The 24,933-nt window shown below is 49.5% G+C and overlaps 4 protein-coding genes across 11 annotated transcripts; 2 read left to right on the forward strand and 2 right to left on the reverse strand.

The window, feature by feature from the left end:
- Positions 1-117: 117 nt before the first annotated feature.
- nphp3 (nephronophthisis 3) lies at positions 118-8,416 on the forward strand. 4 transcript variants are annotated; one of them, XM_037279718.1, is made up of 28 exons: positions 118-281; positions 658-955; positions 1,111-1,236; positions 1,297-1,447; positions 1,531-1,683; positions 1,822-1,955; positions 2,062-2,222; positions 2,309-2,465; positions 2,537-2,611; positions 2,683-2,853; positions 2,933-3,036; positions 3,122-3,236; positions 3,310-3,453; positions 3,515-3,612; positions 3,709-3,811; positions 3,873-3,955; positions 4,038-4,167; positions 4,254-4,418; positions 4,524-4,618; positions 4,711-4,833; positions 4,899-5,088; positions 5,154-5,395; positions 5,472-5,547; positions 6,571-6,698; positions 6,781-7,021; positions 7,160-7,285; positions 7,385-7,500; positions 7,573-8,416. In XM_037279718.1, exons 2-28 carry the CDS (start codon positions 896-898, stop codon positions 7,745-7,747), a joined length of 3,642 nt encoding a protein of 1,213 aa, XP_037135613.1. In that variant the 5' UTR covers positions 118-281; positions 658-895; the 3' UTR covers positions 7,748-8,416. The 4 variants fall into 4 exon arrangements, with proteins under 4 accessions (XP_037135613.1, XP_037135610.1, XP_037135611.1 ...); XM_037279715.1 differs by having other exon boundaries at positions 223-489; positions 603-955; positions 7,573-7,747; XM_037279716.1 differs by having other exon boundaries at positions 239-281; positions 608-955; positions 7,573-7,747.
- Positions 8,383-10,917, reverse strand: uba5 (ubiquitin-like modifier activating enzyme 5). Of its 3 annotated transcripts, none has more exons than XM_037279723.1 (11): positions 10,614-10,917; positions 10,475-10,520; positions 10,312-10,401; positions 10,021-10,130; positions 9,856-9,942; positions 9,698-9,782; positions 9,521-9,625; positions 9,291-9,418; positions 8,964-9,030; positions 8,698-8,874; positions 8,383-8,613 (listed from the first exon to the last, which is right to left on the reverse strand). In XM_037279723.1, exons 1-11 carry the CDS (start codon positions 10,760-10,762, stop codon positions 8,536-8,538), a joined length of 1,122 nt encoding a protein of 373 aa, XP_037135618.1. In that variant the 5' UTR covers positions 10,763-10,917; the 3' UTR covers positions 8,383-8,535. The 3 variants fall into 3 exon arrangements, with proteins under 3 accessions (XP_037135618.1, XP_037135617.1, XP_037135616.1); XM_037279722.1 differs by having other exon boundaries at positions 8,383-8,607; positions 8,695-8,874; positions 8,964-9,099; XM_037279721.1 differs by having other exon boundaries at positions 8,964-9,099; positions 10,614-10,916.
- acad11 (acyl-CoA dehydrogenase family, member 11) lies at positions 10,917-22,008 on the forward strand. 2 transcript variants are annotated; one of them, XM_037279719.1, is made up of 21 exons: positions 10,917-10,961; positions 11,166-11,288; positions 11,353-11,452; positions 11,918-12,043; positions 12,114-12,275; positions 12,373-12,537; positions 12,603-12,744; positions 12,832-12,953; positions 13,713-13,819; positions 14,146-14,257; positions 14,468-14,545; positions 14,616-14,754; positions 15,000-15,107; positions 15,518-15,616; positions 20,510-20,579; positions 20,725-20,810; positions 20,941-21,012; positions 21,135-21,289; positions 21,367-21,483; positions 21,604-21,713; positions 21,785-22,008. In XM_037279719.1, the coding sequence occupies exons 2-21, from the start codon at positions 11,167-11,169 to the stop codon at positions 21,891-21,893; spliced, it is 2,301 nt and encodes a 766-aa protein (XP_037135614.1). In that variant the 5' UTR covers positions 10,917-10,961; position 11,166; the 3' UTR covers positions 21,894-22,008. The 2 variants fall into 2 exon arrangements, with proteins under 2 accessions (XP_037135614.1, XP_037135615.1); XM_037279720.1 differs by lacking the exon at positions 10,917-10,961 and having other exon boundaries at positions 11,077-11,288; positions 21,604-21,721; positions 21,785-21,923.
- On the reverse strand, positions 16,766-19,182 carry ackr4b (atypical chemokine receptor 4b). Of its 2 annotated transcripts, XM_037279726.1 has the most exons (3): positions 19,014-19,182; positions 17,425-18,309; positions 16,766-17,349 (listed from the first exon to the last, which is right to left on the reverse strand). In XM_037279726.1, the coding sequence occupies exons 2-3, from the start codon at positions 18,301-18,303 to the stop codon at positions 17,188-17,190; spliced, it is 1,041 nt and encodes a 346-aa protein (XP_037135621.1). In that variant the 5' UTR covers positions 18,304-18,309; positions 19,014-19,182; the 3' UTR covers positions 16,766-17,187. The 2 variants fall into 2 exon arrangements, with proteins under 2 accessions (XP_037135621.1, XP_037135620.1); XM_037279725.1 differs by having other exon boundaries at positions 16,766-18,309; positions 19,014-19,180.
- Positions 22,009-24,933: the final 2,925 nt, after the last annotated feature.

Consider the following 24,933-nt stretch of genomic DNA (forward strand, 5'->3'; position numbering starts at 1 on the left):
CTTGTCCTCTCTGAAACTTCTGCATCAAGGCCTCACAGGTCAGAAAATGACCAGAAAGTCAATTTTGCATCTTAATACTTGAATTAAAGTTACATTGTAGGTAAACGATAAGCACATTCTAATCAAAAGTGGCAATTTACCCAGTGGATTTTTTTTTTTTTAAAAGCGCCTTCTACACGGTTTGTCCCTGGCGCGTCCCCGTATGCGACTTTTACACGGTTTGTCCCTTACGAGTCCCCTTATGCACTGCCTGTTACCAAGGTAGCCCAGAAGAAGCCCAAGTGAGACTGATTGCAGAACGCACATTTTATCCAACATTTTCTCTAACATTTTCACCGTGACAACGTTGCGGACACTATAGTGTAGTTAAAACGCCCCCCCCCCCCCCCCCCGTTATCCAAAAATATATTTTTCACTCGTGACATTACTGTTTTCTTCGAGAGCCATCTTCGTGATGCTAACGCGAACTAAACCAGCAACAGGTTGTATACGGTCGGTGCTAATTAGCATGTAGCATAGTGGGGACTTGTGTATGTGGAGAATTTTGAGACAAGTTTAGTTTGATGACATTTTTACGGCAACAATTTGCAACATATTCCCCCAAAAGGCTAACGGGGGCCCCTTTGCTAACATGGGAACGGCCTCCTCCCTGGTCAGCCCCGGGGAGGTGATCGAGGATGGCTACGGCGGCGAGGGCGGCGAAGCGTGCGAGATTCCCGTAGAGGTGAAGCCAAAAGCCCGACTCTTGCGCAGCTCCTTCCGCCGGGGACCTCGGGCGATTGGGGCCAGCTTCAAGTCGACTGGCTCCGTGGACCTCGAGTACGCCGCCGAGTACGAGCGGCTGCGGAAAGAGTACGAGATCTTCCGCGTAAGCAAGAACAACGAGATCACGTCCATGCAGAAGAAGGAGTCCAAGCTGGACGAGGAGAATAAGAGGCTGAGAGCTGAGTTGCAGGTATTGCAAGACTGCTGAAAGAAAGTAGAAGCTCTGTGCTGAACTCTTAAAAAAGAAAACAAATAATAATAATAATTTGTAAGTACGTACCAAGTCCTTATAATATTCAGAAGAAATCTGCCGTTTTGCTCTAAGTGTCTTCCATGTGACCCCAGGCTTTGCAGAAGACCTACCAAAAGATCCTGAGAGAGAAGGAGAGCGCCCTGGAGGCCAAATACCAAGCCATGGAGAGGGCTTCCACTTTTGAGCACGACCGGGATAAAGTGAAAAGACAATTTAAGGTATGTCTCAGTGATTCAAATATTCTCCGTCACGTTAATCTTGTTGGATTTGTTCACCAGATTTTTAGAGAGACGAAGGAAAAGGAAATCCAGGATCTCCTTCGCGCTAAGAGGGACTTGGAGTCCAAAATGCAACAACTGCAAGCCCAGGGCATCCAGGTGTACTCTCCCGACGATTCCGATTCGGACGACAACCAAACGACTGTGACTGGTAAGGAACCCACGTTGAATTCTAAAAAGTAAAGCTGCCAGCAAGTTGCGCTATCTGTAGCCAGTGACGTTTCACGTCTCTAGCTGCGGGAGCCCAGTCCGAGTACTGGACCGGGGGTGTGCTGGGTAGCGAGCCTTCTATGGGCAGCATGATGCAGCTGCAGCAGACCTTCCGGGGACCCGAGTTGGCCCATAGCCTCATCGACGTCGAGGGCCCCTTCGCAAACGTGAGCCGAGGTAAGGGAGCGAGTGGGATGTCGCCAGTAGCACGTGTTCAAGCGGTAGCGTGCTAGCAGTCGGTGTGCTGACGCCACAGCGACTTCAGTTCGAAAGAGCGCAAAAGCAGATTGCTAACGAGAACTTGTCAAATGCTAGACGACTGGGATGCTGCGGTGGCCAGTCTGCTGCAGGTGTCGCCTCACGTGCCTCAGGCCTTGTGGAGCAACACGGTACGCTGCTACTTCATTTGCACACCGGAGACCGAAGCTGAGATGGACATTTTTACCAAGGTGCGACGAGTGTTCTGATGATGTCGCCAAAAGATAACCTGTATGGTATCGGTTGCATTCAAATGATCTGTAAAATGAAAACCTTGCACAAATGACTCGAATGCAGAAGCACTCTCTGGTGCTGAGGAGGCTGTGTGAAGGTCTAGGACATTTCTACCTTAACGTCTGCTTCCACGAAGACGCCGCCGCCTCGTTTGCGTCGGCACGCAAACGGGAGATTGAGAGGAGCTCCGTGTGCGTGCTGCTTCTCAAATCCACCGTCAACAGGTCACGCGCCTCCCTCCCTCCCGCTCGACGGCCCTCCCGCCCTCCCGCTCGGGCTGAAGCTTCCCTTTGCTGTTGTGACTTCACAGCTCCGTGGTGGAGGATTGTGAGGAGGCTTTTGTGAAGAATCCAGATGGCCATCCATTAGTGCTCTACCTCAGGACGGAAGGAGATGGGAACCTGTCCGGGCCCACCAGGAAGCTTCTGGAAAGGGTCAACGTTGCGGACAAGGCTGCTAAAATTAAGGTCCCATTTGCTGACGCATTGTCAGTCTTGGCACATGCAGACCTTGATACTTGTGTTGAACATGCGAGCAGGTCTTGGATCACAGCGGTTCTGCTGAAGATGGAGCCAGCCTCATTTCAGCTCAGCTGGAGAAAGTCATCAAGCAGGTACTTGGCCACCCATGCCTGCCTTGGTACGCACGTCTCGTTTTCAAGTCGCGCTGATTATTCCGGTGCAGGAGTTGCTCGGTTTGGAAGGAGCGGACGGCGACCCGAAGGACTCCGGGATGGAGGAGGGCCGCGAGGAAGACGCAGGCGACGTCCTGTGGGACCTTCATGACGAGCAGGAGCAGTTGGAGTCCTACCAGCAGGCGTGCGGCAGCACCGGCTCCCAGCTGGGCTTCCAAAAGGTGAGCTTCCCTCCCACCCTCTTCGCCAAGTTCTTCCTCCTGGTCAACTTCATAATCCCCACGAGGTTATTCTTCTCAGTACGTGGAGCGGCTCGACGACATGATCGCCGCCCCTCCTCCGACTCCGCCTCTGCTGGTGTCGGGCGGTCCGGGCTCGGGGAAGTCCCTTCTCCTCGCCAAATGGCAAGTGTAATTCTCCTTTTTGTTTGCGGCTGTCATGTTTGTCGGTGAGAAAAGCAGCGTGACTATTTGCGGTCCTCCTCGGTAGGATGGAGCTGCAGCAGAAGCAGTCCCCCAACACCTTGTTCCTCTCCCATTTCGTCGGGCAACCTTTTTCCTCCAGCTCCGAGCCCGTGCTCATCATCAAGCGCCTGACCGTGAAAGTGAGAGATGGCTTCCCTTCTGTTGAATTGTCTCAAGTCAAACCCCGTGACTTCATTGGTCCTCCGAATGCAGCTGCTGCAACATTTCTGGTCCATTTCGGGCTTGTCCATGGAGCCCAGCAAGATCCTGGAGGAGTTCCCACGCTGGCTGGAGAGGCTCTCGGCGCGCCACCAGGGCAATATCATCATCATCATAGACTCCATCGACCAAATACAGGTGAGGGAGGGCGGCGATTGCAGTTCACGACGACGACGACATTGGCGTCATCTTTCCACAGCACGCGGAAAGACACATGAAGTGGCTGATCGACCCGCTGCCCGTCAACGTCAGAGTGGTTGTGTCCGTCAACGTGGAGACGTGTCCTCAAGCGTGGCGGTGGGTCCCACGTGGCAGACATCCATTCAGTATTTGCACAAATCATGGCAAGCAGCGATGAGCCTCTCAGCGCATTTGTGATCCCCCCCCCCCCAGGTTGTGGCCCACTCTCCACTTGGACCCGCTGAGTCCCAGGGAAGTCAGTAGTGTGGTGAACGCCGAGCGCCTCAGCGTGGACCTCCAACTCGGCAAGGATCAGGTAGGAAGAAGCAAGTCATCATCTGAGTGCTGTGGGAGTGACTTGACCCTTTGTTCTCAAGGAGAAGAAGCTGGAAAAGCACTGCCGCTCAGCGTCCACCTGCAACGCTCTATACGTCACGCTGCTCGCCAGGATGAGCGTCAGGTTCCTTTGATGCCTTCTTTTTTTCTGTTTGTGTCGTTAGGATTTGAAAAATTGACATCACCTATTTGTTTTTTGTGTGTAGCGGATGGTGGTTGGAGAAGAGCCTGGAGCGGTGCCTGCAGTGTCAGGACACCTTGTCGCTGTACCGCCTGGCGCTCAAAACCACGCTGGACTCCCTCGGCTCGGACAGAGAGCGACACGTCGCCAGAGAGGTGCCCGAACGACTAGGTCGGAAAGTGGCAAACGGGCACTCGTCGGGAACGTGACACACCTCTTGTGGTTTTTGTCTGGCGCGTAGATACTCTGCCTGGTGTATTGCAGCCACAATGGCGTGAGCGAGTCGGAGGTTCTCGACCTTTTCCCGGAGTTGCAATTTCCGGCGCTGGCGTCGCTGCTCTTTGGTCTGAGTCGACTCTGCGTGCTCACCCTCCGCTGCGGCCTCATCAGGTTCCGCCATCTGCAGGTACCTTTTTATTAGGTACCCAGGAGGAAATTGAAAGGATGTGATCCAGTATTTGGAATGATTTTTGCCTAGTGGGAAAAGTCTTGACCTTTGTCTCCTCACCAGGCATGGGAAGCAGTGCGATTGGAGTTTCTGAGCGGAGGCCGCGGCTGCGCTTCCTACCGAGAAAAGCTGATCCACTACTTCAGCCGGCAGCTCAGGTGCGGCCGGCCGGCCGGCCGGACGGACGTCCGTCTTTCTTTTTTTCCGTTCTCTCTCTCTCTGTTGATGCGCGATGTCTTGTGGGTGCTAGTCACGACGGCGTGACGTGGCGCGTCGCCGACGAGCTGCCCTGGTTGCTTCAGCAGCAGGAGGACCGCAGCAAACTGCAGCTGAGCCTTCTGAACCTCTTTGTCTCCCAGAACCTGTACAAGAGGTCGTAAATCCCAGACCGAGGCGGCGCTCGGCCAAACTTTCTGCTAATTGAGTTTGGATTTCCAGGGGTCATTTCTCCGAGTTGCTGGCCTACTGGCAGTACGTGGGCAAGGACAAAAGCTCCATGGCCACCGAGTACTTTGACTCGCTCAAGCGTTACGAGAAGAACTGCGAGAGCGAGGACGGCGTGACCAAGCTGGCCGACTTATATGAGACGTTGGGACGTTTCCTCAAAGACCTGGGCCTGCCCAGTCAGGTGAGCTGACGGGTTTTAGCTTCGTGGCTTGTGAGAAGCGTAAAAGCCAGCTGGTTCTCCGCCAGGCGGTGGGTCCTCTCCAGCGGTCGCTGGAGATCCGAGAGACGGCGCTGGACCCCGACCATCCCAGCGTGGCACGCTCCCTGCACCAGTTGGCCGCCGTGTACGTCCAGTGGAAGAAGTACGGCAACGCCGAGCAGCTGTACAAGCAGGCGCTGGAGATCAGCGAGAACGCCTACGGGGCCGAGCACGGCAGCGTGGCCCGAGAGCTGGAGTCCCTCGCCGCCCTCTACCAGAAACAAAACAAGTACAAAAGTGCTGCCGTCGTTGCCCCCGTCGTTGCCGCAGCCGGGCCATCTACTTTTTGTCACTGTCGTGGTCAGGTACGATCAGGCGGAGAAACTCCGGAAGAGGTCCATGAAGATAAGGCAGAAAACAGCTCGCCAGAAAGGCCACATGGTGACTATAGAAATAACGGGCCTCTCCATATACATATACTATACCAGTGGTCCCCAACCTTTTTTGCACCACGGACCAGAAATATTTTCGCGGACCGGCCTTTATATAAATAAATATATTTATATATTTATTATTTAAATATTTATATATATAAATAGGATGAAATAAAATGATACGACTGGCATAAAAACAAATATAAACCACATAAAAATAAAACGTTGAATTAGTGGGAGCACCGAGCTCTTTTCTCAGAAATGAGCCGTTCCCATCTAGGCGTAATCGGAGACAATGACACCCGAAGTGGTTAAGGTTTGTCTTTAAATGCAGGATGCTTGGTCTCCATGTGCCGAAGCAGGTTTGAAGGCTTCATTGCCTCGTTAGCTAGCCTTTCGCCACATATGCGGAGTGCACTTGGCGCGTCAGAGTCACCTGTGGCGATAAATCCATATTTTAAGTAGGACTCCAGAAATGTTCTTTTAAATGCAGCTTTCCTTTTCTTAGAAGTCGTAGCCTCTTCTTCTTCAGTGTCCTCATTGGACGTTTTTCCCTTTCTGAAGAAGCTTTCCAAACTTCTCTGTTTCTTGCTCATTTTTGCTTGCCTCGCGGGCTTGACTGTGGTGACATGTCACGTGACCGAGACGAGCGCCCTGTGTCAAGAGTCCTTATTTTTCAGATGCACCGACAGATGTAATTGGGAGAGATTCGCCAAATTTTTTATATTTTTCAAAATAAATTCTTACTCATTTTTGCTAGCTTTGCGGGCTCGACTGGGGAAACATGTCACGTGACCGGGACGAGCGTCTTAACCTGAATGAATTGATCGTCAATGAAAAAAAAAAAAAAAACTTTTTTTTCTTTTTTTTTTTTTCTCCTGTGCGGCTCCGCGGCCCGGTACCAAGTGACCCACGGACCGGTACCGGTCTGCGGCCCGGTGGTTGGGGACCACTGTACTATACGATACGATACGATACGAGACTATACGTGAGATTGTGTCACAAGACTTGCGTGTTCTCCACACTGCAGTACGGCTTCAGTCAGTTGCGTCGCCGGGCCCTCCAGCTGGAAGAGCTCACCCTTGGGACCGACTCGGCCGACTGCGCCCGGACCCTCAATGAACTAGGAGTGCTTTACTACCTCCAGAACAACCTGGAGTCAGTCTCAGCCGCCGACGTTTAGCGCACGTGGATCCTTCCGGAAGCGTTTCCCATCCTCTTTGTGTCTTCTGACCACCAGCGCGGCCAAGGTGTTCCTGACGCGCTCGCTGGAGATGCGCCAGCGTGTCCTGGGCCCGGAGCACCCCGACTGCGCGCAGTCCCTCAACAATTTGGCGGCGCTGCACACGGAGAGGCGGGACTACGAGGCGGCCGAGGACATGTACGAGAGGGCGCTGGACATCCGCAAGAGGGCCCTCTCGCCGGACCACCCTTCGCTCGCCTACACGCTCAAACACCTGGCCATGCTCTACAAGCGCCGGGTGAGGCGGAAACATTCCTTCGGCGCTTGTTTCTTCCAGCTGAGATAAGATGCCGTACTTCAAATGCCAGGAAGGGATGAAGACGTCGTGGCTGGCACCGAAAATCAAAGAGTCAAATCAAACATTCCGTCTACGCAGGGGAAGCTGGAGAAGGCGGTGCCCCTCTACGAGCTCTCGCTGGACATCCGGGAAAAGAGTTTTGGGCCCAAACATCCTAGCGTGGCGACGGCACTGGTCAACCTGGCGGTCATCTACTGTCAGCTGGTAAACGCCCCTTTTTCCCCTCAATACATACATACATATGTATATATATTTGTTTGCGCACGGTCACGAGAGGCTGCTGCGTTTGGGTTGGTTTGTCAGAAGAAGCACGACGAAGCCTTGCCCCTCTACGAACGAGCGCTCAAAGTGTATGAAGACAGCCTGGGACGCTCGCATCCTCGTGTCGGCGAGACGCTCAAGAACCTGGCAGTGCTGAGGTACGCAACCTGGAAAAACCCTTCTCCTCCAAGCGCTTTTTTCTTCTTTGCGCGACGCTCTCCATTTTGCAGCTACGAAGAGGGCGACTTTGAGACGGCGGCCGAGCTGTACAAGCGAGCCATGGAGATCAAAGAGACGGAGCCGCCGCCGTCGGCGTGCGGTAACGCGCCGCCGTCGCGCCACTCGTCCACTGCCGACACCTTCGGCCTGAGGGGACCGGCCCCCCTCCCTCAAGGCCCCAGGTGAGTACGCGCAGGTACACTATGGCTTGGGAAAATGAAAACCTCTACGTACAAATTTCATTCGTTCCGGGACCTACTTCATATGTTGAAATAGTAATATGTTGGATGAAATATTCCCATAAGAATATGCTGTAATTTGTCCCACAAAACAACGATAACTCCTTAATAAATACTGCAGATAATTGCACATAGCAATAAAACAAAAGCATTACATTGGAGAGATGAGATCCATTGCAAAGAAATAAGTTCGAATGACATGATTGCAGTATTTTACAAGTGAAGTGTTAAGTGCGAAAATCTCTTATTTGTGTAAGATGTGACTTTGCCAAATAATGTGTTCTACACAGGCTTTCTTGAAATCTGTTCTTCCAGTGTAACGTTTCTATTGCAAAGTTGGCAATGACCGAACCAAACAAATGTTATGTTTCTACCGGTCTAGAGAAGCTCTTTAGCCCAAGTATGTTTAATGCTAAAATATGACTGCTTTACCAAAAAAAGTCCAATTTCACAGCAATGTCAAATTCTAGTCACTCACTTACATTCCTGAAAAAGCAGCAGTTGTAGTGACTTGTGTTTTTATATGTATGTGTTGTCATATAGTGTTCGCTTCGTTGCCATTCAATATTGCACATGTATTCTTGCTAATAAATACTTTATTGAGATGTTAATGTTAGGCAAGCATTGCAAGCTTAGTTCATGCATTCAGCTTTTTGTGTTTTTATTGATGGTCAGTCGTGGGCTGTCATCCAATGTATGCCATGATCATTTCTTTCAATTTGCCCGCCGTGCAGCTTACAACTTTCTCATCTGCGCCATCAGGTCCTCCAGACTCTGTTCCGTCTCTTCCACCATCTCCCCGTCGCCCTTGTTGTTTCCAATGAAAGAGAAAAGCCTAAATTGACAACATCCCAGCCCCAACAGTCATCAATCGTTTGTTAGTTGTGAACTGACCGCCGCCGCCGGGACGGTGTAGGCGAGGGTGATGCCTTCGGGGAGGTCGGCAACGGCCGCCGTCTCCTCCTCCTCGTTGGCCTCCTCTGACACCAGTTCGATGCCCCATTCGTTGTCCTCGTGCAGCACCTCCTCTTCTTCCTGGACTACCTCAGTCTTGGGTCGCTCCGCTTCCCGTTTCTGGCAGGACACATTGGGACGCCACGTTAGCTAGCCCATGTTGCGATGGTAGATATTAAATTGGAATCCAGCGCAGAGTTCAACTTGACCTCGTACACCTCCTGCTGTCTTCGGCAGTGGCGGTCGTTGCACTGCGGGTTGGGCTTCATAGCCATGCTAGGAAAGAAATCCTGCATGGCGTTGTAGCCCAGGTAATACGTGACGCGACCGAACTTCAACAAATACCTGCAACGTCGACAAAGTCACGTTTAACCGACAAAATCCATCTCCAAATGAAGGAAATCGACTGTAATTTGCTCATAAAATAACATTTGGAACTAATTACTCGAAATACTTTACTCTCAATCTTCCACAACAAGAGTTTTTTGTAGCGAAAAAAAAAACTCATTTTTGATGGAGCTGTGTGTAAAACTTACTTGAGGACATTTTGGACCAGGATGCCAGCGACGACGCCCATGGTCGTGGGCAAGCTGGCGGCGCACACGCCCTCCCTCTTGAGTGTCTTCTCGTCGATGTTGGCAGCCACCACCAGAGGCGGCGCGCACTGCGCAAGGACATGTCAAATACTGACTTGGTAGAAACAATTGCAGTGATGCAGATGTAAGCCTCCGGAAAAAGCGCGTGTATTGCATTTGTGTGTCTTTACAGCGAAGCACGCCGTCTCTCCCGGGTTGATGAGCTGTATGTGTCCCGACACGGCGTTCTCGCTGACTCCAGACTCCATCCAGGTCTGTCCGAGCTCATTACAAGCCTTTGCGAAAAAGAGTGCAACGATCACACGCAGAAACTAACAAAAGCTTAAGGAAAAAAAGTCATTCCTCACTGTGTTGATGGCCATGCGGGCCTCGAAGTTGTCCACGCAGCTCAGGACTAAATCCACAGGCTTGCTGTCGTCCAGACCTCCGTGACTGAGAAGACAGAGGAGAAGTGAGGAAGGACAATTTGGCTGAGTGCGGAAGAGAGAACGTGAGCAAAAGCCACCTGAGACGTTCCATGAAGTGGTTGAAATTGTCCAAGGTGGTGATGTTGTAGTTGTGCGTCTCAAACCGCACGTCCGGATTGATGTTTCTGGTCAACAGGTCAGTAAGAAAAAGCAATTACGATTATTACTACTACTTTGTCCAATAGGCCAATAACAAGTGTTACCTTAGCGTGTGTTCCGCGGCCTCCACTTTGCTGAGGCCTGCCTGGTGCGGCTGGAAGAAGAGTCGGTTCATGTTGGCGAGCTCCACCTTGTCGTAATCGAACAGCAGCAGCTGTGGAAACAGTATTAGGTAGGTAAAATATGTACTTAAAAAATGAGTCCAATTCTCCTGTTGCAAAGAAGTCAATTCCCTTTCACGTTTCACATACCTCACTTACGGCTATTTTTCAACGGTGCAGGTGTATCTAATATCCTGACCAATTTATATTAGGAAAAGAGTTTTGCATCATTACCTTACCGATGCCACACCGAGTGAGCATTTCGGCTGTCACGCTGCCCACTCCCCCGACCCCAACCACGGCTACCGTGAACGTCCGGATGCGCTGTCACACACAACGAAGAAAACTATGGTAACAAACCATGAATAATTTAGGCAAATTGGCGAGGTGAGCTTACCTCGTAGTTATCAACAATGCCCATTCTCTTCAGCGCCATTAGGCGACTGCAAGAACAGCCAAAACAAAACGAGTCACTCGTCTCCCGATGGGCGCGGCACCCTTCGAAATACATTTCGATTATTCTCATGAAACGTTACCTGTAAGGGTTGGAATCGACAACCTCTGCGCTCATCTTTTCAATTTTGGGTCTGTGTGGCTGCTCGGCGGCGCACTGCTTTTGCTGACACTTTATCAGTTCGTTCTCCAATTCCCTCACCCGTAGCTTCAGTTCCTCCAGCGTCGCCATGAGGTCACGCTAAAACTAACAATGGGGAAAAAAGAAAAGTGTAAAAACGTAAAGCCCAGACAGCAACAACTGACACGGGAAAAAAAGTACACGTCTTCACAAGTCCAATACGCTGTCAGGATGTGCGTTACAGCAAATACAGTTCGTGTGGAAATGTGGGTGTGTAGGACGTTTCAGACAACTTGCCACAACATATCAAGGATATTTGTTTTTTTACTCTTTTGCGTTCAAATATTACTGTGCGCACCGCCAATCCTTTTATTGATTGATTGATTGATTGATTGATTGATTGTTTGTGGTTGTGTTTTGATTCAATGTGCGTCGCCATAAACGACCCGACCTAGCCATCGAGCTAGGTGGCGAGCGAGCAACAGCTGGAAAATAATTAGTCAACTCTATTCAGCATGGACGAATTGACGACTCCCGTGCGACCGCAGCATAAATTCAACGAGCATAGACTCAAAAAGTATCTGTGCGCCAAGTTGTTCGTGTCAAACGACGACACGCTAGTTGTCAGGCAGTACAGGTGAGTTAGTGTTTGGGTCACAGGTTGACAACTATGTTGGGCTAACATGCTAAGGTCTTTCCAGTGCGGGGCAGTCGAATCCCACTTTCCTGATTCAAACACCTTCCAAAAGTTATGTTCTAAGGAAGAAGCCACCCGGTGCGTTGCTACCTGGCGCACACAAGGTATAAGTCAACTCAAAAAAGCACGACATAAAGTACCGTACTAGGTCACCAATTATTTGGTATGTAGTACTAATGCTTGTCCAGCAGGGGGAGCTATTTAATTCGATACCGCTGTACCGTCATTCCATTTTATTTCAACCTATTTCTATTACGAGCCATCACATCATTGTTGACTTAATGCAACATACATACATACATACATACATACATACATACATACATACATACAAGTTCAATATTTTTGTCACTCATTTCAGAGCATTAAACCAATATCATTCATTACACGGAGTGAACATTTTTAGCGTTTTTTTCCTTGCAAGTTGATGGTTGTAGTTCACATAAAAGGAAAAGCAAAAATTACTGTCTCAGGAAACGAATTACTATATTACATGAGCTCGATTCTCAAGACAGAGAGAGTTTAAACAGAAAGAGATAGTATAAAGATAAATATATATTTGTTTACAGGTGGACAGGGAATATCGTGTCCAGAAGGCATTGCATTCCGCTGGTTTCCCCGTGCCTCAGCCCCTTCTCCACTGCACCGACATGGATGTCACGGGAACAGAGTTCTACCTGATGGAGCACGTTGTGGTGAGTTTGCAAAGGTATGCCTGAAATATAAAGTGTGATATATTAGGTAACGGCAGTGATAACCGAGCAGGGCCGCGTGTTTCGGGATCTTCGTCTGCCCGGAGTGATCCCGGCGGAGAGGGTGGCTCTGTACGTGGCAGCAGTAGAAGTTTTGGCCAAACTGCATTCATTGGACCTGGCGTCCCTGAAGCTAGACGGCTACGGGAAAGGAGCAGGATACTGTAGGAGACAGGTTTGCAAATTCATGCTTTCTTTCTTGAGGCCCAAGCAATTAAAAAATGTTCAATATGTCCCCTTGAATGACATTAGCGGCGTGTTTCTTCTTCAAGGTGTCCACATGGACCAAGCAGTACACGGCCTCGGCTCACCGAGACATCCCTGCCGTGAACGAGCTCTCCTCGTGGTTGATGAGCAACCTGCCCGTTGAGGATCAGGAGGTCACGCTGGTCCACGGTGATTTCCGAGTGGACAACTTGGTATTCCATCCGAGCGAGGTACCGTGCGCCTTCTCATTCGCTCACGTGACCGTGAGGAGTGACGTGCGTCGTGGCTCCTTTAGGCTCGGGTGCTGGCGGTGCTGGACTGGGAGTTGTCCACCAGCGGGCAGCCTCTGGCAGACCTGGCCTACTTCCTCATGCCTCACTACTGGCCCTTCAGCCTCAACATATTGAGCTCTATGGGTAGCTTGAAAGGAATAGAAGGTGTGATCTCAGCTAACACTCGACGTTGAAATCAAGCAACAAGGCCGGCCTGCGCCTACGAGACGTTTCTTTCTGTGTGATGAGCAGGTATCCCCTCAGTGGACGACCTGATTTCCATTTATAAATGCTGCCGGGGGGTCCCGTCACCTTTGCCCTGCCTAAATTTCTACTTGGCGCTGTCCTTCTTCAAAATGGCAGGAATCGCTCAGGTAAGGCTTGAATGGGAAGTTTCTGCGTGTTCATTAAAAGTGAGTCAGCATTCTGGTTTTGGTTCGGGAGCAATCGTTGTTTGCAAATGCTCAAAAACATTTGAACGAGGTTTAAAAAGCATCAAAACCTTTTTATGACTTTCACTAAGATTAACAATCTGTTGGGATAATTTAAGTGAAGCCTTGGCCTGCCAGACCTGGAGGCCTTGTCTTTACTGTTTATGACGTTCCTTTCATCTAGGTTTTTCCTTTTTAGTGACAGGGATGTCTTTTGATCCCTGTCAGCCATATGTCTCCGTCCTGTCCTTATGTTATCTGTGTGTTTTTGTTCCTGTAGGAGGCCTTCACTAACAATGAGCCGAGCTTATTTGCATAGGCGAAGTGTTCTTATTTGGTTCAAAGAACTTCATTCCTTTTATCTTACTGTAGGTTTGGTTCATAGATTGTTGTTGGTCAGAACTGTTTTTCTTTGTTAAGTTTATATACAGTTTGAAGTAGTTGCGTACAAGTTATCCTATATTTACTCAGTGAGAAGTGAGAACTCAGAATTGATGGAGATTGTAACTGAGTTTGCTCTCTATCATTCTCCTCGCGAGTAAACCTGTTCTGGTTCTTTCCTCCTCTTCCTTCCAGCGTATGGTTTAATGTCTGATGGTATTTAGACCTAACACAATCTGACCCTCAAATGAAATCATTACAATCCTTCTGTCATCATATGAAGCCCACTGTGATTGACTTTGTTTTTCTCTCTCTGTCCAGGGTGTTTATGCCCGCCACCTGCTGGGCAATGCCAGCGCTCCCAATGCCGCCGAGTTAGGCCAGTGCGTCGAGCCCTTGACTGTGCTCGCCCTGCAGCTGGCGCAGAGGTTGGTTATTTCTGTTAACGTGTTTCCCTTCACACCAGTATAAATGTTGTGTCTAGTCCATTTGACATGAGTTCCACCTGCTCTTTGGAGCCTTTGCCAGTAAACGTTGGAATCTCGCCTTTGCCGGTAAACGTTGGAATCTCGCCTTTGCCGGTTAAACGTTGGAATCTCGCCTTTGCCGGTAAACGTTGGAATCTCGCCTTTGCCGGTAAACGTTGGAATCTTGCCTTTGCCAGTAAACGTTGGAATCTCGCCTTTGGAATCCGGCATCCAGCTGCTGCCGCCGCCGCTCGTGTCGACTGACTTTTGTCTCGTCCTCTCCGCAGGCCTCCGGAGGCCGCGCAGGAAGCCCGGCTGTTTCTGCAGACGGCCAAAGGCCAGGCAGTGCTCCAGCAGGTGAAGGACTTTATGAGGCAGCACGTACTTCCCGCACAGAAGGTCAGCGCCGACACAAAGCCTCCCTTTGTTCACTCGCCGTTTTCCCACGAAACCTTTGGACCTAGTTAGTGGAGAGAAAGAACAAAACCTCTATTGATTTCACATATCATACAAATTGCCCAGTCGTCACCTTTGGACCCGCTGTCTCTCTGTTGTGCTTGTCGAAAGGAAAGCAAATAGAAGATTTTCACGACAGCTTTGTTTTTGCAGGAAGTAGCGGAGTACTACATCAAGTATGCTCACTCGCCCCTGAGGTGGAACACCCCCCAAATAATCGAAGCTCTAAAGGTAGGTTTTAGAGGGGAACCTCACTTCGGAGCAATCTTCAGAGCACTACATTGGAAGTGGGTGTGGCCAGGTGAAAGCTCGAGAGGCAGGATTATGGAATCTCTTCCTGCCGGCGGCCAGCGGCCTCTCTCAGCTGGACTACGCCCACATCGCCGAGGAGACCGGACGCTGCTTCTTTGCTCCGGAAGTATTTAACTGCCAGGCGCCGGGTAAACATAACCCCTTCACGGCCCATCTGCTCACTGACAAGTAGTCGTTCTTATTCGAGGTTCGGGCTTGCCTGAAAAGACGCAGGAAGTAAGTCTGTCATTTGAGGCTCAATTCCAGGGGTGGGTCAGGCAAACGCAAACAAGGTGCATCCGTTTTCAACAGGAGGAGCCATCTACCTACACAAAGCTGGCAGTCCCTTGCGTGTTGCATATTCCCAGTCACACTTTCCCTCTCCTGTCAACAGACACAGGCAACATGGAGGTGCTGCACATGTTTGGCAGCGAGGAACACAAGAAGACGTGGCTGGAACCTCTGCTCCGAGGAGAGATGCGCTCCTGCTTCTGCATGACAGGTACACTCCACGCACGCCAGAGTGGCGCCTTTATTTCGGAGGATAAAGCAGTGCTCTTTTTGGCGAAGCTTTTTGCTTTGCGGCGGTGAGTCATTTCTCCCAGTGTGCGCTTGCTATGCTGCGTGGAAACAGCTGCAGGCCAGCGGTAATGACAGTGGGCGTGGACCCGCCCCCCGGGCTTTTCCCATTGCCACTGGCGTTTGCCGGACATGTTGCCAAATTTTGAGAGGGAAGGAACATGACGTAAGAACAATGTGTACAAGACTTGATGTTTGGAAGGACCTCGTAAAACTGAGTCACTACAACACAATGAAAGTGAGGAAAAAGAATGCAAGTGTACCAACTTTTCAAATGCCATCCAACACACAATTTCACCCTGTGAGACTCAAAAGGCACTTGTGCTTCTTCAGAGCCTGAGGTGGCATCCAGCGATGCCACCAACATTGCCTGCAGTCTCCACCGTGAGGAGGACCAGTTTGTCATCAACGGAAAGAAGTGGTGGAGCAGCGGTGAGTCCACCCTTTTTTCTTTTCTTTTCTTTTCTTTTCTTCAGAAGATGAGTCATTGAACGTGACAGCGCCACACGTGACGTGGGTTTATTTCCTGGACAGATGACATGCTTGCACACTTGTGCCGTCCCGTGCGTGCTTTGCGTCGCCTCAGCTTGGCTGCGCAAACATACTTTGTTTATTGGAAGTGTTTGAATCGGAGTAATCGTTTTCTCACTTGCTCTGTGAAATCGTTCGAGGCCCTTGAGAGACTTGATGACGACTAATGATATATACTTCAAACCCTAACCCCGCCCTTGGTCCACAGGGAGTCATAACGTCTCTGTTATTCAATCTGACCCAATAAAAAAAATAAAAAAAAAGTAGACATTGTTGACAATGACCGAGCGTCGTCTCGAGGGAGTTTCCCCCAAATGGGTCCTCCCTCACGTGCTTTCAAGAATGACGTCCCCTGTTATGACCCGGCAGCTTTGTTTCCATTGTCTTGCCGTAAACAGCACGCAGGACACGAGATGATTCCTTCCAAATGCTTGCGGTCTCCCCTTGTTCTTTAGCCAGTGTGGTGGAAAGAGGATGACTAACAGGTACTGAGCATTGGAAAAAATGATCAAATGGCATTAGGCTTGAGCAGACTCCGGCTTGCTTTTATTTTTTTATGTACACAGCTTTAAAAATATTTCTTTCTCAAACCTAAAGCATTGAAATTGCACAGTAGAGCAATGTCCTTTTAATTCAGTCAAGATAATGTACAAATAAGATCAAATACCAATACGCGTGTGCCCACAAAAGCTTTACGTCAAATGTTCCACATTAGATTATTGGGTTATTGGTCTGTTATTTATTCATCGCTCATTTTATTTTATTTATTTATTATTTGTTATTTATGGTTTGGGCATTCTTGTTTTTGTTTTGTGTCGCCTACTTGTATGTCTCGTCACCGTGGGATGGAGGAAACGGAATTTCGGTTTCTTTGTGTGTCTTGACATATGAAGGGATTGACAATAAAGCTGACTTTGACTTTGACTTTGACTAGATAGCCTGCATCCATCTCATAACATTTCACTGTGGAACAATTCTGCCTCTTACAGGTCAGTGCCTCAACAGCTAGCTTTGTGTGTGCTGTGCAGTGATTTTGTGTGTGTGTGGGGGGTGTTCTGACATCATCAGAATTCATGTGTACAATGACTGCCCTCCTATTTGCGGTTCGCTATTCACCTTTTTCATGAATTTGTGCGCTCTTTCTGTCGTGCTCTACAGATGGCGCCAAAGCCCTGGCTGAAAAGGAAGTAGTATTGCGTAACTAATACATCTCGAGTGAGTAGCGGAATGCCGGGGAGAAGTTCAGCCTGGGTTGTTAGTGGTGGTTGCACGTGCGCATCTGGTGTGGTTTTCAAAACCCATCTGTAGCGATGGTTAACTGTACGGGCTTTACCACTTCAGCTATGGCTACCTGCTCTTATGTATTACTTGAACACGTTGCTCCAGCTATCTGGGAGCATAATAGTATTTATCCTTTTCTGGACTAAAGCGCTACAACTGTTGCTGATTAGCAACTAGCCGTTGTCGTACCTTTACACGCTGAATGTGCTGGTGTCCGGTTCCTCTGAACCAGACTGCGACCGGTTTTGGTTGCGCACGTTGAGTGAGATCTCCACCGCCGGCTCGCCCTCCTCTCGTCCGGCGCGTCTCCCGAAACGCCGTCCGAGCTGCTTTGCGGTTTTGAGGACGCGGCCCTTGAAGGAGGACCCGATGAAAGCGTAAAGGAGCGGGTTGACGCAGGCGTGGGTCAACGCCAGGCTCTCAGTCACCTGCAAGGCACGGTCCAGGCCCTTGCTGACCTCGCAGTTGGTCACCAGCATGTAGATGATGTCCAGCGCTCTGCAAAGCTTCACTACGTTGTAGGGAAGCTGCGTTAGCAAGAAGACGGCCACCACCGCCAGGAGAACGCGTAAGGCCCGCCACTTTTTGTCCCGCCGCACCCCGGGCGCTCGGGCCAGGGCCCGGCCCACCCGGCAGTAGCACACCGCCATCACCAGGAACGGCAGCGCAAAGCGAAGACTCACTTCCAGCAGCTCCAGGCTAGCCTTGGCGGGGCGTCCCATGCTTGCCGGGTACACGGCGGTGCAGTACATCCTGTAATGGGAATGCTTGACAGTGGAGAAGAGCAGTTCCGGGAGCCCCAGAAAGATAGCCACCCCCCACAGCGCCAAGCACGCCAGGATCCACTGCCTCCGCAGCCGGGCCCCCCTGCCGGACCTGCCGGCCGCGGCGTGAGCCACCGCCCGGTAGCGGTCCACGCCGATGCACGCCAGAAGCAGCATGCCGCAGCTGAAGTTGGCGCTGTAGAGGAAGGAGGTGAGCTTGCAGGCGGCCGGCCCCAACCTCCAGCCGTGAACGGCGTCAGCCGCCCAGAAGGGCAAGGTGACGAGCAGGAGCAGGTCCGACCCGGCCAGGTTCAGGATGCAGACGTCGGTGAAAGTGCGCAGGCGTGAGCGGGAAGCGTACACCGCCACCACCAGGGCGTTGCCCGCCAGGCCCACCACCAGAGCCAGCGAGTAGATGACCGGGAGGAAGACGCCGGCAAAGGAGCGCACCGCCTCCTTGTCGCAGACCGAGTGGTCGTAGCTGTAGTCGTAGCTGTCGTTGTGGCCGAGGTCCTCGTCGTCATGGTAATAGTAATCCTCCATCTTTGTCTGCATGGGGGTGGGGGGATGAAGAATTGAACGGGGAAAGCGGAATGTCTCCTGCGTGGCTTCCCTAACGGTTTAAATCCTCACAACCCCTCAATGAGCCTGTGCATTTTTAACTCATCCTTTCTCCTCGCAGTGACGAGCAGCGTTCACCCGCCGGAAATTCATCAGAACGCGAACGTTGTCAAAACATAGAACGTAACCGCGAAGCACCACCGGTGATTTAGCGCCTTCGAGTCCAGGTTTATGACGCAATACATGAAACATAAGACAAGTATTTTCCCAGCCGCGTCTTCAAGGTTGGGATAAGCGATGCCGCTCATTGTTTTTGCCAATATGGCTTGGAAACGAGAGCTTAAGATGACTGATTGAAGAGGATTTTGTTCAAGGAATGCATAAGAAAATGTTGTAATTGCAGCAGAATCTAACAAGAGCCTAACATCAACCACAAGTTGTTTTAGGCTTTCATGAAATTTCATAATGTTTCCTTTTATCTTTCTTAATGTAATAGCATTATGTAATTAACATCTCTTTAATACATTCATTTTGTATGTGAACAAATAAGCAAATTTTATCCTTCACGTGTTATCACCATCTGATGGTAAAAATGGACCTTGACTTATTGTTAAACTCTGAAGGGGTAAACAACAATTCCATTTCGATAGCATAACAGGAAAGTATAGTATACATTACAAAAGAAGTCTTACCTTCTTTCTTTTTATGCTCTCTTTGATGCCCAGTAATCAAACGTCCAACGTTCACGCACACTGCAACGCTTCTTGTGTGTCTGTGGAGGCAAATTGTCGGAGGGCAAAAAAAAAAACCCCACGCACACCACCCCTCCCTCCTCTGTCGGAGGGCGTCCCACCGTTAGCGGTGTGTGTGTGTGTGTGTGTGTGTGTGTGTGTGTGTGTGTGTGTGTGTGTGTGTGTGTGTGTGTGTGTGTGTGTGTGTGTGTGTGTGTGTGTGTGTGTGTGTGTGTGTGTGTGTGTGTGTGTGTGTGTGTGTGTGTGTGTGTGTGTGTGTGTGTGTGTGTGTGTGTGTGTGTGTGTGTGTGTGTGTGTGTGTGTGTGTGTGTGTGTGTGTGTGTGTGTGTGTGTGTGTGTGTGTGTGTGTGTGTGTGTGTGTGTGTGTGTGTGTGTGTGTGTGTGTGTGTGTGTGTGTGTGTGTGTGTGTGTGTGTGTGTGTGTGTGTGTGTGTGTGTGTGTGTGTGTGTGTGTGTGTGTGTGTGTGTGTGTGTGTGTGTGTGTGTGTGTGTGTGTGTGTGTGTGTGTGTGTGTGTGTGTGTGTGTGTGTGTGTGTGTGTGTGTGTGTGTGTGTGTGTGTGTGTGTGTGTGTGTGTGTGTGTGTGTGTGTGTGTGTGTGTGTGTGTGTGTGTGTGTGTGTGTGTGTGTGTGTGTGTGTGTGTGTGTGTGTGTGTGTGTGTGTGTGTGTGTGTGTGTGTGTGTGTGTGTGTGTGTGTGTGTGTGTGTGTGTGTGTGTGTGTGTGTGTGTGTGTGTGTGTGTGTGTGTGTGTGTGTGTGTGTGTGTGTGTGTGTGTGTGTGTGTGTGTGTGTGTGTGTGTGTGTGTGTGTGTGTGTGTGTGTGTGTGTGTGTGGAACAGTAACTTGCGACTCTGGCTGGCCAGTTTACACAGCATGACATTCCTGGGCGGCGCAGAAAAACGAGGCTATGTTTAGCAACCAAATATCACCTAAAAGGGAAAAGGTCTAGCAGACGAGAGGAGTGTCTTTTAAAAACAACAAAAAAAAAAAGTTTGTCGTTGCATTCCGGTGCAGCTGGAACGCGTTTGGACCTGACAGCTTCTGACATTCCGTCTAGTGTAACTACGCTTGGCTTGTTTGGTAAAATACTGACAATAAACGCTTGAGCGTGTTGCACCATGCTGCCAGTCTTGTCTGGTGTCCATATGTCCTCAGGGAGCGGAGCCCCTTTCATGGAAGTGGAAACAGGAAGACGGGCCTTTTTCCAGAATCCAATCTGCGTCAAGTTGCCCTGATCTGACCCCTTCAAATAGTCTTGTTTTGTCACCCCGAGCGACAAAATGGAAACATTTCAGGAAATATAAATCAGCGTCTAGTCGCTCAGCAGTCCTTCACGGACCGGCTCGGCTGTGCTTTCCAGCTGGGGCCGCATTTCCTAGCACTTGTAGAAAGGTCACAGTGGTGAGACAGTCATTCATCATTGTTTGTGTGGTTCTCAGGTGCGGGGCATCCTCGATGCAAAGTGGCCATTGTGATGTGTAGGAGCGCCCCCGAGGAGGCCGGCAGCAGGTCGGCGGACCATTCATCGTCTTCCCAGACCCCGCCCCCCCCTCTCTCGATTGTTTTGTCAAATATCATTATTTGGTGCTCAGAGATGACAGCTAAGGCTAAGAGATAATGGATGTTTTTTCCTGTCGTCTAACACTTGTTGCAGACATGCCAGACACAGTATGATCCTGGTGCCAATGGACACGGCGGGCGTGAAGTTGATCAGGCCTCTCACCGTGTTTGGACAAGACGGTACGAACGCGGCGCCCGGACCAAAAACCGCTACTGCGTGTTGGCCACTCACTGGACAAATGCACAGCGTGAGTGAAATGTCGACGCTGGGATTTTTATGAAGCGGATATCTCCGTCTCTTTTTCCAAAGACGCTATCCACGGGGGCCATTTTGAAGTGCACTTTGAGAACGTGCGCGTACCCGCCGCCAACATTATATTCGGTAAGTGGCGGCAACTCGAGCTTAAGTATGGCTGTGGTTTTTAAATGGACATAAATGAAGCCACCTGTCATATTTGCTGCCGTCATGCGTGCTTTTCTCTCTGAATGTCATCTTGTTGGCAGGCGAGGGTCGAGGCTTTGAAATCGCTCAGGGACGTCTGGGTCCGGGCCGGCTGCATCACTGCATGAGAGCCGTGGGCCTTGCGGAGCGGGCGCTGGAACTGCTGTGCCAACGCGCAGCCTCCAGGCGAGCCTTTGGCAAGAAGCTATATCAACACGTAGGCCAGCGATGCTGATGTAAAAGCTTCTGTCGCACCCTAGTGGACATCACGTGCCATGACGTGTGTGCGTGCAGGAAGTGGTCGCTCACTGGATCGCAGAGTGCCGACTCCTGATTGAGCAAACGCGCCTCCTCACACTCTGTGCCGCAGATGCGCTCGACACGCTCGGCAGCCGTGCCGCGCGCAAGCAGGTGAAAGAAAAGTCACTATTCGACATTCATTTTTGTTTTTTACATATTTTTACACACATCTTTTGTAGAGTTTTTGCACCCCCTCCCCATTTAGCCATTCAATTCCCTTCATTTGTGCAGATTGCGCTGATCAAAGTGGCAGCGGGCAGAATGGCGTGCAAAGTGGTGGACTGTGCCATCCAAGTGTTTGGGGGTGCCGGTGTTTCTGGAGACTTCCCTCTGGCCCAGATGTGAACTTGTACTTTGATTAAGCAGCCAAAGTTTATTTGTATAGTGACACCCCCCCCGCCTCCCTTTCCAGGTATTCCTACGCAAGAACTCTGCGTGTTGCTGACGGACCAGATGAGGTGCATTTGTCCACCATCGCCCGTCTGGAGCTGAGGGATCAATTGGCCAAAGCCAAGCTGTGACGTCTTCATAACGTGACTTCCAACCGCAAGCACAGGAGGTCTCTCACATTTGGATTCCGCTATGGTGACTTAAGACTGTAAGACAGGAAATAGAACATAGGGTGCATTTATTAAATAATAACACACGGCTTTGGTAATTCCAGCGACACACACAAAATGCGGCCTGCTACAATGTGCAGCCAATTTCCTGTGACCTCTCAAGATAAACAGTGACCCATGCGTATGTTTAGGAGACAAGGGAATTTAGCTACGCAGTTACTAAATGATCATAGTGCCAAGTAGCAAACAATCATTCTGATGTATTGGTACAATATGACATGTCGTGTGTGTTATGATTCATAATTTTATTTTGTGCTGTTTGCCAAGTGTCAAGACCTGCCCTTGGGCTGTACTTTGTCAATTTTCTCTCACTTCTGCATAAAGTTTGTGACTAAGTCTACTAAACAAAACAGCGGTTGTTAAATGACGTCTGCCACATCGTGGTCACGTGACGCGGACGTGACGTCGATGGGCGGAACTTCCGCCGTAATTCAAATCCGTGGGCATAGTTAACTTGTTTAATAGGGAGTGGGCAGAAGAATTATTTAATTTATTTAAATCTATTTTGAGTGCACGCCATTATGTCAACGCATAACAACTGTAAGTCTACTAAACAAAACAGCGGTTGTAATATGACGTCTGCCACATCGTGGTCACGTGACGCGGACGTGACGTCGATGGGCGGAATTCCGCTGAAATTCAAATCCGTGGGCAGAGTTAACTTTTTTAAAAGGGAGTGGGCAGAAGAATTATTTAATTTATTTAAATCTATTTTGAGTGCGCGCCATTACGTCAACGTATAACAACTGTAAGTCTACTAAACAAAACAGCGGTTGTTATATGACGTCTGCCACATCGTGGTCACATGACGTGGACGTGACGTCGATGGGCGGAACCTCCGCCAAAATTCAAATCCGTATGCGTGGCTCGCAACAGGAAGTAGGAAACCTGCGATGGCGGCGAACGAGACACAGCGGATAGTAACACGACGACTAACATGAGAAAGATTTTTATTTTCTGCTTGCAACTGCACCGTCTAGAGCGTACACGGTAAATACAACTCATTGTTTTTAAAAAGAAGTACTTTGTGTGGCCCTGAAAAGCGAGTGAGTGTGGCGTTTGGGGGGGGGGGGACGTCGAACTCGACGTCTGCTCCCAGCCACAGACGCCGAATTTCGACGATTCTCCCTGGTCAACGGTTGTAAATGATCGCGTTGATTAAAAAAGAAAACTTTATTTAACTCTAATTTACCATTTTAGATAATATTACTTCGCAGTCATGTGACGCGGACATAACGTCAATAGGCGGAGTTTCCGCCAAAATTCAAATCTGTGGGCGTGGCTCGCAACAGAAAGTAGGAAACCTGCGATGGCGGCGAACGACACAGCGGATAGTAACACGACGACTAACATGAGAAAGATTTTTATTTTCTGCTTGCAACTGGACCGTCTAGAGCGTACACGGTAAATACAACTCATTGTTTTTAAAAAGAAGTACTTTTGTAGCCCTGAAAAGCGAGTGAGTGTGGCGTTTGGGGGGGGGGGGGGGGGGGGGGGACGTCGAACTCGGCGTCTGCTTCCAGCCACAAACGCCGAATTTCGACGATTCTTGGTCAACGTTTGTAAATTATTGCGTTGATTAAAAAAGAAAACCTTATTTAACTCTACTTTTAGCTTTACCGTTTCAGATAAGCGGGTATTACGTCGCAGTCATGTGCCGCGGCAATGACGTCATTAGGCGGAAATCCCGCCAAGATTCAAATCTGTGGGCGCGGATTGCCGTGAGCGCGACAGCGGATACAAACACGACGATTTTCAACAGAAATATCTTTATTTTCTGCTTGCAACTGGACCGTCTAGAGCGTACACGGTAAATACAACTCATTGTGTTTAGAGATTTAAGTTTGTGTAGTTTGACTAAAGTTGTCGATGTAGCTAGCGTTCACTGTGTAATAGCAATGTGTAGCTGAGTAGCTAACCCTAGCTCAGGGGTGGCCAACCAGTCAGAGACTAAGAGCCACATTTTTTTTTACTGTGTACCGTTGTGCTTGATTTGGTTCCCCCGTGAGATTTTGTTCCCCCTGCCGCGGGAGCGCGCACGCCTTATTTGGAAAGCGAAAAACCGATGTCGTACGGCGTCAGCACTACGTTGTTTTCAATAAAAACATGAAGAACTCACGTTTGCGTCAGTCAATTTTAATTTTCATAAAGGATTATTCTTATTTGATGTCTTTAAATTCATCCGCGTTGTGCCATTGAAGCGGGGTGCATTCAAAGACCAGTCGTACAGACGGAACACTCATTCACTTCACCAAAAAGCAACAATATAATTAAGTGATCTCTTTGCATAAACCTCGATGCAAAGAAACTCCTCTTTTTGGGTACAGGCTACAAGGAGTATATATTACAAATACTTAATTGTGATCATCATTCATCCATCCATCCATTTTATTCCTCAGGTATTTTCAAAGCAAATTAATATTGTTGCATTTATTAATTTGCTTTAAAATGACAGCGCAATATAATTAAAAGCTGACACTATAGCAATGTCAAACGTGTTCATTTAAGAAAAAGCCACACACGTTTTGTGATCAAATCTTTCAGAACGAGAATGATTTGAGTGAATTGATTTGAATGAATAATTGAGAAGAGATTTCAGTTCTGAAGGCTCCTTTTGTCCCAAGCAAAGTGACAGATGGTGGGGAGGGGGGATAAAAATTGTAACAGGAATTCTATAAAAATGTCAAGCCGTGAGGATATGTTCCCCCCCCCCCCCCCCCCCTTATTTTGAGAACGGTGAGTGCTGGACTCCAGATGTTTTTTTTCTGTCTTCCTGGGGGTCTGTTCAGGTTGTGTGAAAAATCTGAACAGGTTCCCTCATTCCTAGGCCAAATTACAGGGGGGGGGGATACATCCTCACAGCTGCCCGGTGAGGATATGTCTCTCCCCCCCCCCTTTATTTTGAGAACGGTGAGTGCTGGACTCCAGTGTTTTTTCACTC

This window comes from Syngnathus acus, chromosome 20, assembly GCF_901709675.1.
Source record: "Syngnathus acus chromosome 20, fSynAcu1.2, whole genome shotgun sequence".
Lineage (NCBI taxonomy): Eukaryota > Metazoa > Chordata > Actinopteri > Syngnathiformes > Syngnathidae > Syngnathus > Syngnathus acus.

What these genes read in the sequence shown, in the direction of transcription:
- nphp3 (XM_037279715.1), top strand. Translation starts at nt 632, where the DNA reads ATGGGAACGGCCTCCTCCCTGGTCAGCCCCGGGGAGGTGATCGAGGAT. An exon ending in CTCAAATCCACCGTCAACAG is followed by an intron (nt 2,223 to 2,308) that starts GTCACGCGCCTC and finishes GTGACTTCACAG; the next exon opens with CTCCGTGGTGGAGGATTGTG. An exon ending in ACAAGGCTGCTAAAATTAAG is followed by an intron (nt 2,466 to 2,536) that starts GTCCCATTTGCT and finishes ACATGCGAGCAG; the next exon opens with GTCTTGGATCACAGCGGTTC.
- uba5 (XM_037279721.1), bottom strand. Translation starts at nt 10,762, where the DNA reads ATGGCGACGCTGGAGGAACTGAAGCTACGGGTGAGGGAATTGGAGAAC. An exon ending in GCATTGTTGATAACTACGAG is followed by an intron (nt 10,402 to 10,474) that starts GTAAGCTCACCT and finishes TGTGTGTGACAG; the next exon opens with CGCATCCGGACGTTCACGGT. An exon ending in CCCGCATGGCCATCAACACA is followed by an intron (nt 9,626 to 9,697) that starts GTGAGGAATGAC and finishes TTTTTCGCAAAG; the next exon opens with GCTTGTAATGAGCTCGGACA.
- acad11 (XM_037279719.1), top strand. Translation starts at nt 11,167, where the DNA reads ATGGACGAATTGACGACTCCCGTGCGACCGCAGCATAAATTCAACGAG. An exon ending in TGCTACCTGGCGCACACAAG is followed by an intron (nt 11,453 to 11,917) that starts GTATAAGTCAAC and finishes ATTTGTTTACAG; the next exon opens with GTGGACAGGGAATATCGTGT. An exon ending in CTCCTGCTTCTGCATGACAG is followed by an intron (nt 15,108 to 15,517) that starts GTACACTCCACG and finishes GTGCTTCTTCAG; the next exon opens with AGCCTGAGGTGGCATCCAGC.
- ackr4b (XM_037279725.1), bottom strand. Translation starts at nt 18,303, where the DNA reads ATGGAGGATTACTATTACCATGACGACGAGGACCTCGGCCACAACGAC.